This window comes from Cicer arietinum, chromosome 2 (assembly GCF_000331145.2).
Source record: "Cicer arietinum cultivar CDC Frontier isolate Library 1 chromosome 2, Cicar.CDCFrontier_v2.0, whole genome shotgun sequence".
Classification (NCBI taxonomy): Eukaryota; Viridiplantae; Streptophyta; class Magnoliopsida; order Fabales; family Fabaceae; genus Cicer; species Cicer arietinum.
Genome location: NC_021161.2, coordinates 8,261,794 through 8,270,555, shown reverse-complemented (window position 1 = coordinate 8,270,555; position 8,762 = coordinate 8,261,794). Strand labels below are relative to the sequence as shown.

General features: G+C 32.2%; 2 protein-coding genes across 2 annotated transcripts in view; one reads left to right on the top strand and one right to left on the bottom strand.

Annotated features, from left to right (window-relative positions):
• LOC101508782 (uncharacterized) overlaps positions 1-3,040 on the top strand; it is a 5,558-nt gene extending 2,518 nt beyond the window's left edge. The window contains exons 5-8 of the mRNA XM_073365336.1: positions 1-8; positions 40-173; positions 963-1,067; positions 2,713-3,040. The exon at positions 1-8 is cut by the window's left edge and continues 81 nt beyond it. Coding sequence (XP_073221437.1) covers positions 1-8; positions 40-173; positions 963-1,067; positions 2,713-2,730 — 265 coding nt within the window. The 3' untranslated portion in view covers positions 2,731-3,040. The remainder of the gene's footprint in view (positions 9-39; positions 174-962; positions 1,068-2,712) is intronic.
• A 377-nt stretch (positions 3,041-3,417) lies between these two features.
• Positions 3,418-6,714, bottom strand: LOC101514163 (formin-like protein 4). The gene is made up of 2 exons (XM_004504452.4): positions 5,378-6,714; positions 3,418-5,281 (listed from the first exon to the last, which is right to left on the bottom strand). The coding sequence occupies exons 1-2, from the start codon at positions 6,571-6,573 to the stop codon at positions 4,066-4,068; spliced, it is 2,412 nt and encodes an 803-aa protein (XP_004504509.3). The 5' UTR covers positions 6,574-6,714; the 3' UTR covers positions 3,418-4,065.
• Between the last annotated feature and the right edge of the window lie 2,048 nt (positions 6,715-8,762).

The following is an 8,762-nucleotide window of genomic DNA, read 5'->3' as shown; positions in this document are numbered from 1 at the left end:
GGAAAGAGGTAGGACTATCTCTTGATGTTTAAAAATTGAAAGAACTCCTTATTTCTAGTTTTTTTCTGACCAAATTATGTTCATTCTTTCACCTTAACCAGTCCTCAAGAAAAATAGAGGAAAAACCTAATGCAAAAGAGGTAGAAAGACTGCATCTCCGTACAAAATTGAAGGTATTCTTTCTCATTCTGCAATGATTCTCTAGAAACTGCTGGCATTGCTTATATTCTGCCTTGGCTTTACTTAAGTGTGTGCTTATATTTATAGGTATTAAAGATGATATTTTAAAAATAGCTAGGGAAATGATATTCTGTGTTTGGGTGAGCATTTGCTAATAAGTAATTTTCAATGAAACTGATTTTGTGAAATTGATTTGGTTAAAGCTGAGCTTGAAATAAAGTCATTTATATTTAAGTGTTTTTAGTCTGGAAGCAAATGTGATATAAAACTTTGTGGAATGTTTGGATTTAATTTTGGGAAAGACAATAGTGATTGTAGAAGCATAAATTGATTTAGACATGTTTGAGTATCCTCAATTAGAATTGATTTTGCTGCCGAAACTGATTCTAACTTGAATTCTTGAAGTTGGGATTTGGAGGTTTTGCCTCTAAAATTGATTTTTTTAACCTTATGCTAGAAATTGGAGCTTCTTGCTCTACTCACGGTTACACCATGATTTTTGCTAAATCCAAACACACTTTACATTAAACTCAATTTTAACTAAAATCAATTATAAAGAAATCGATTCATTCGAAATTAATTTTTGCTACTTATGAACCACACAAACTCAATGCAACAACTACTTTTTATCATTTCTGGTCAAATCGAGATTTGGATACAAAATCAATTCGCTGACAGTAGCCAAACATTCCTATCTTTACAAAAATCACATAAAAGTGTGTATTTAGGTTATGAGAAGGACATTTCTATATAATATGCATGACTGGCATGTCTGAACACAGGATGAAAAAGAGGCAGAGATGAAAAAGCTTAAACATGATTTCAAGGCCACACCCCTACCAGCTTTTTATCGTGGTCAAAAAGTATCAAAAAGTCGCGTTGAAAAGGTACGCTTGTACATCTGAACTGATATCTACGATATTCACATCAGAAGTTAAAAGGTATGTGTTGCTTAATGCTATAAAGCAACCTAAAACATAATTTTGGGTCACAGCTGACTATTGATTGCTTTCTTGAGAGTTGAGATACGTGTGAAAATGACAAAGTCTGAAACTTAACTTTTAATTGGAGCTAGTTAAACCTTAACTTTTAATTGGGTCACAGCTGACTATTGATTGCTTTCTTGAGAGTTGAGATACGTGTGAAAATGACAAAGTCTGAAACTTAACTTTTAATTGGAGCTAGTTAAACCTTGTGTTTCACAACTGATAACTAGAGTCTGGTGATTGTAATCAAGTTAGGGAGACCCATGGGACATGGCTGTCTTGTTTTGCTTTTAAAAATAAACTTGTTTTCTTCCAAATGAGCATATTGGTTGGTGGTCCATACTCTAGTCTAGATAATGATGAAAGTTATTTTTTATAGTCTAACATGATTTCTAGGATTATAGTACCCTAAAAAAAATGAGAGATCACATATCTAGAAATGCAATCTCTTACCATCCAAGCTTGGGAGAGGTGGACCAACCCATTTTTATTTCTTTTCTGAATGGCGAGAGATTACACTTCTCCCCCTCATGTGAAGAGAATCTGTTCCCTTAACTAATGTTATTGACCTCTATTATTTCTTAACAAACCTTTGAAATAATTTCCTAAAAAATGTTAGTAACACACCCTCTATTATTAAGTAAATTCACACGAGTCTTATTAATTAATGGGTGGGTCCAACTAAATAGAAAAGGAGACTCCACATAAATTTCATTTAATAAAAAAATATATGTTGAAAAAAGTGTGTGAACTATATTGATATTCTTCCTCTACCATCCCTTAAAACATGTTTGGATGTGCTTCGACCGCATTTGAAATCACATTTGAAGATTATATGTGGTTTGGAATATGTGCAACATGTTTGGTAATTTTGTACAAAATATTTCTTTTCGGCAAAGGAGAATCATGTTTTATATATATTGGCAAAAACTATCCTTTTGTGATAATACTATCCTATTACTTCAACAATAATTACTTATCCATATTAATAAAGTCACATCTGAAAGTGATTTTTTTATACAAAATTGATTTTGTATCTAAACCATGATTTTGTTATTCAAATGCAAAAGTAATAAAATATTTCTTTTCGGCAAAGGAGAATCATGTTTTATATATATTGGCAAAAAAGTATCCTTTTATGATAATACTCTACCCTATTACTTCAACAATAATTACTTATCCATATTAATAAAGTCACATCTAAAAGTGATTTTTTTGTCAGCATTATCCAAATAATGTTGTATGTTAATGTAACATTTCACATAAATGTTCCAAAAATTAACTGTTCAAACACTCTTTTGTTGACTAAAAATCAAGTTCATCCAAAATCAAATTTACACACTCTAATCGAAACACCTTTCCTAAATTCAACTTACATAAAAAACCTAGGTGTTGTTGGCTTCTGATTCATTTTCCCTATACATAATTGTATGCAGTCCATATTGTGCTCCATTCTAAAACCTTATTGTGTTCCATTAAATGAGTTCAGAGGCTTGATTGTATGCTTTCAGCTGACAATGTCCTGTTTTCATGTCTAATCATGCAGGGTGATGCTAAGACATAGAATCTGCGGTAGGCCCGCAAGTGGTGAAGGTAAAGAGTAAGTGAATGGAAGTTAAACACACCAGTGTGTCTGGTAGTGTGTATTCGGGGGAAAAGTCAATGGAGACAATTTCACTTCAACACTATATGATATTCTAGTTTAGTAAGTAACAGTGGAACAATGGAGCAATCTTGTTCTAGTTAAAATAGGGAGCTTAATTATGAACATTGTGAGGAGTAGGAGGAGGAAGGAGTAGACATCATTTATTGATGACAAAACAATATTGTATAATGTCTGTAATAATGTGAAAAATGCATATATTTTCTTGTAATTGGTTACATCATTTTTCTCGGTCTCTACTCTATTCATTCAGTGGGTGATTGATATGGTTTCTAATGTGTTGTAGACCATATATATCTCTTAAAAAACTAAGGTAGTATCTTATAAACCCTGTTGCTCTATACTCATCCATCTTCATATTCACATGCAATTATGTAAGACTTGCATTGAGGAATGTGATTGAAGAATTTTTGAGAATCAGGGAAACCAAAACTCAGTGGGCTACACAATGTATTCATATTTTGATTTTGGGAACTTAATTGCACAATGAAAACTTTAGAGATCAAAATTGCACAATCATGATATTTGGAGTTTTTGGAGTTCTAAAACTGTAATTAAACCACAAACACAATAGAAAACAAGAAGATATAGAGCACGTCATGGTTAATGCCAAAAGAATCCAACATGTATATACACTAGACTTCAAAAAATGCTCATGAACAATAGTTCTCTATACAAGTAACACGTATAGTTAGAAAATAAAATGTAGAAAAATGATAGCATCACAAGAAAAAGGATCTATTAGCTTCTGAATTTGCCACACAAATTGGCTCTGTCATTGAAGAAGCATACCCTGCTGTGACAGTATTTCAGAACCTCCAATAGTTAGTAACACAGGGTTGGGTCCAAGCATCCATAATTTGTGATCTATCTCATTCAGAATTTGAATGAAACAACATATCCTCCTCATTTTGAATTTGACTTTTGAGAACTTCAGCTCCTTTGTATAAATGGTCCAATAGGAAAATGTCAAATCAGTTAAGCCAATCCTAAAATTCTCTTACCTGCTATGCTCCGGCAGTTTGGAAGCCTCAAAAAGTCCTTTGTGTCTGACTTCTACTCTTTATTTGTCGTATCTCAAGGTTTTAAATTTGTGGTTGCTGACATGTGGTTATTCTTGATGATGTGAAAAATTGCAGTCAAATATGACTTAATGGCCTCAATTGCAACCATATTGCAGTTCTAGAGACATAGAAAATCTTGATGTCATGGACGAATCCCGGACGGTGATTTTTTTTAAAACTGTGCCTTAGGTGTCTTCCTTTTCTGCATGTTACGAGCAATTTCTATGCAAGCTTGATCAACCATTCCTAGAAAATCCTTGACTATGACAAATAGATAAAGAGACTGTTCTCCTGCACTATCTTTTGAAGCTCCTCCTTGATAATAATCTGTTGTTCTCTTAACAAGCTGCATTACCTTTGTTTGTTCTTCCCTCACTAATTGCAATTCCTTCTCAGCATTTTCAAGAAAATGATTCATCTCTCTCACAAACTTTCCTCCTTTATCATTTCTACACTGCAAAATGACTTGTCGAATTTCAACTATTCTTGCTGACAGTGCTGAGATAGAACCAACAAAACTATTGTAGTCTGTTAGAGCAACTTTCTTTACATTGGAAAACTCGGCACTGACCCCTCCTACAATTGGCAATCCTAGTTTTATATACTCCTTTTGTGGTTGCCCATCTGTATTAGCCGATTTCTGAGACTCTCCAACGTTGCTGCTGCTACTGCTCCTACTACTGCTACGGCTTAAACTATGGTTGCGGTTAAGAACCGCACGTTTTCCTTCCGAGCGGACTACTTCTTCAACCACAAAGTGAAGCAATGTGGTTTTTCCATCAATGCTCTTAACATCAGAGAGCTTCCTTAGAGAAACCAAGTTGAAAGCTTGAGCATTACCTCTATTAGTACCTGCATTCATTCGGTTTCCAGCCTTAAGAACTGCTTCAAGAAGCTTCACAAAAACTCCTTGGTTTCTAAGCTCCTTACACGCCATCTCAAGTGTCTGCAGAAACTCCTTGATCTCTACAATCTCAGTATCATAATTCAACCTGAATAGCATAGCATTCAATCGCTTAAACGCGGAAGGAACTGCTTTGAGAATGTGGTACAAGAAAGATTCAGCAGCTGCAAGTTTTGCTGTGTCTCCTTCATATTCAAGTATGTTAGATTGCTCTTCTTCTGTTGGAGCTATTCTAGAAAGCTTTTCAATTGTATCTGCATTAAGTCCTTGACCATCGATGATTGAATCAATGATTTCTTTACGTGAGACTGCAAGAGATTTCAAAACTATAGCAGTGTTCTGTGATTTTCTAGGATCCAGAATGAAAGCATTTGTTGATGCTGCATCACTTTTTGGACTTGTTGATTCATTTCCTTTTGGCGTGTTACTGTTTTGTTTGGCTGCAACATACCCGAATAGAGCTTCCATAAGATCATCATCAACCCTGAAGTTTTAGAAAGAAAAAAATGATCAATGAATGTTGAAATGTAAGATCAAAATTTACATATTAATTTTAGAAAATCTAGTATATTAGGAATACCTGAATGAACCGCGGTCGATTTTATCCCAAACCATAGAGTGATCAAGATTAGTATTCACCTTATCCCAATGCAATGGTTTCAATTTTACTTCACTTGATGACTTCCCTTGCTTACTTTTGGTAGCTTGTGTTTCAATAGGTGTAGGTGGTGGTTTTGATGATGACTTCAATTTCAATCCACTAGTCTTTGGTGGAGGAGGTGGTGGTGGTGATGAAAATTTTCTAGTGGATACTGAGGACGGAGGTGGAGGTGGCGGTGGTGGTGCAGGACTAATTCTATCTGGAATTGGTGGAGGTGGAGGTGGAGGCGGCGGCGATCCTGAGATTTTTCTATCAGATATCGGTGGAGGAGGAGGTGGTGGCGGTGGTGGTTTTTGACTTTTTCTTTCAGAACTGGTCATATTTTTTGGAATTGATGAGAAAGAAGTGGAGGGTGGTTTTGGTGATGAAGTTGAAGTTGAAGGAAGAAGGTTAAGAGAAAATGGTTGAGTAGGAGAGTCTAATGAAGGAACAATATGAGGAGGAGGAGCAGGTGGTGTAATTCTCATAATTGTATATGATGATTCTTGTGGAAATATATTCATATGAGAGGTTGAAGATTTCCCTCTAAGCAAATGAATTTCTTGATTAGACTCTAATTTTTCCCCTTCATGATCATAATCTTCTTTGTTTTCATGATGGCTATTCAAAACAACACCTTTTTGTAAATCTTTATTTGAGTTTTTATCTTCAAGTTTTCTCCAATAAATTACATCTAAACCTTCCTCATCAACTATAAGTCCTTTAATGTTACCTTCCATTTTCTCAAACACATTTACCTTAGGCACAACACTATCATCTAAAGAAGAAGAAGTGTTGGTAGCTATCACATTTTTTCTCTTTGCTTTGAAGCATTTATGAACTAAGAAGAAAATCAGAACAGAAACAACTAGTGTTCCTGTTGCAGTTGCAGCTATAGCAGTTACTATTTTACCATTTGATGAAGAATTTGATGAAACTGGTCCTTGTGTTGATGATGGTGGTGATGCTTGTGGATTTTGAGGTTGTGTTGTTGTGTCTTGTTGTGGAGTTTCAATTGGATACAAAGTTTCAATGTTTTGAGGTGAATTGGTTTGGCAATAACATGTTGATATTAAACAACTTTGTAGTAAAAGAAGAACAATGCTTAGCAGAAGAAACTTCATGTTCAAAGACATGAAAGAAGAGGAACAACAAAGGTTACAATTACAATGAGGTTTTTTAAAACAAGATATGCCTTTTGTGTTTTTTCCCTTTTCATGATCATTGCATGTTTTGTCTTCTTCTTTGTCTTGTGCTATTGGTTTTGGTAGTTGACGATTTCCATAAAAGCAAACATTTATATTAATATTGTGTATTCACACTGATATAAACAATAGTAATAAGTTACCAAAATTGAATTGATTGAATATAATTATATAATATTACGTTGGTGTTTAATACTGACACATATGAGATATCGAACATATCTTCAACCCCGCGTGTTTGTGCTCACTATTGAGCGTTGCAATTACCAACATGACCCTGATATTTGATTTTCCTAAAATATGTAGTTTAGGGTGATTTAGTAATTTGATGACAAGATTTAGTCGTGAGTTGAAATTCATAAACGGACATTGAAATGCAAAATGGTTGAAAGTGACACTACTGTTGTACTATGTCAAATGTGTTTAGGTACAAGTTTGAAGTGGCACTATCATATGGTTTAAAGGCCTTTTCAAATGCCATAAAGTTATCCGAATTTTGACTTAGTTTTGGCTTACAATAATCATCATTATTATTATGAAAAAGTAGTATTTGCCTTAAATTATTTTGAGAGCTTAAAAATTAGAAGAATGGGAATTTGTACGACTTTTATTTAGGTTAAAGTTTTCGTTGACTTAATGGTCTTGTTAGGACCAACCTCACCATTCAATTCCACAATCGGTGTTGAAGAGAGTGGCTCACCTAATTAATTAGCTAATTACTTTATCATTTGTTTTTTTTTGTGGAAATTCTAGGGTTGGAGCAATTTTATTTTCAAAATTATGAAATAATAAATTGATCTACAAAACTATGGTATTTGTTCCAATTGGACAAAATACGGACCTAAATTTAATATCACTCATTTTTTTATTATGAAAAGTTCACACAACCTCTTATTAAAATGTCTCATTTTAAATCTCTTACTCATCCTAAACAATATATTAATTTGAGCTTTAGAGTTTTGTAAATACACTCTACCATTGAGAACTATCTCCATGTGAATTCCGATCAAATGTATATTTTTTTACATCGATCATAAACTGCCATTAAATCATCTATCTTCTTTGATAAATTTATGTTTCAAAATAACGAAATCTATATGCACCGTGGAGCTCCTATGAGGCATGGAGTGGCCATAGAATTCCAAAGTCCTCAACATTTTTTTATAAAAATTTACTTATAAGAAAATAACAAGAAAATTCTATTGTAAATTGAAAATATACTACATCTATTAATTTAAATTTCAATTGTATATGTTAAGAGTTTTATTTAAAAATATAGAAATTAAGTGATGATTTGATAAATTAAAAATTCAATCGAATCAATGACATTTTGGTATAATATTTTTTCACGGTCGAGACCAAACTAAACTAAATCAAATAAATGCTACCTCTATTAATTAGGATAATTTCACTTAATTTAAAATCAATAACTGATATGTAAACAAAATCATTATATTCTATAATTCACAAAATCTGAGTAATGTGTTTTTAATCGTTATATATTATTAATTTTCATTATAGTTTATGTATTTGTTTTAATACTCTAAATAAAACAATTGGTTGAAACAGATTTTTTAAGGTTTTTAGCAATATAATTTTTTTCCTTTTTGAATTCGACCTAAAAGTTTGGGTTTTTGATCCATTTATCCTTTTTTTTGAATTTTTTATCCCCCTAGTTTGAAAAAAATATACATAAATGCCCTACTTTTTGCCCCAATTGCTTATCGCAACTTGGGGATGCAACCTACTGAAGGAGATTTTTTCCCATTTTAACAGATTGTCGCATCCTGGGGATGCGACCTTGTATTTATTATTAATTATTTTTATTATTTGAATAATTAAAAAATCAAAATACTATTATAAAAAAAATAATAATAAATTTAATAATATTATAAATTATTATTATTATTATAATAATAATAACAATAATAATAATAATAAGAATAACAACAATAATAATAATAATAATAATAAAATACATTAATAAATAATACTAATAATTTTATAATATTCTAAATTTTAATAAAAATAATAATAGTAATAATAATAATAAAGTAGATTATATTAGTAAAATAAAATTAATTTAATTGAACCAATAAAATACGTTAAATTAAAAAAAA

Bases quoted from the DNA above. Each gene is read 5' to 3' on its own strand.
- LOC101514163 (XM_004504452.4), bottom strand. From the start codon at position 6,573: ATGTCTTTGAACATGAAGTTTCTTCTGCTAAGCATTGTTCTTCTTTTA. The intron at 5,282-5,377 runs GTATTCCTAATA...CTAAAACTTCAG, and splicing joins ATCGACCGCGGTTCATTCAG to GGTTGATGATGATCTTATGG.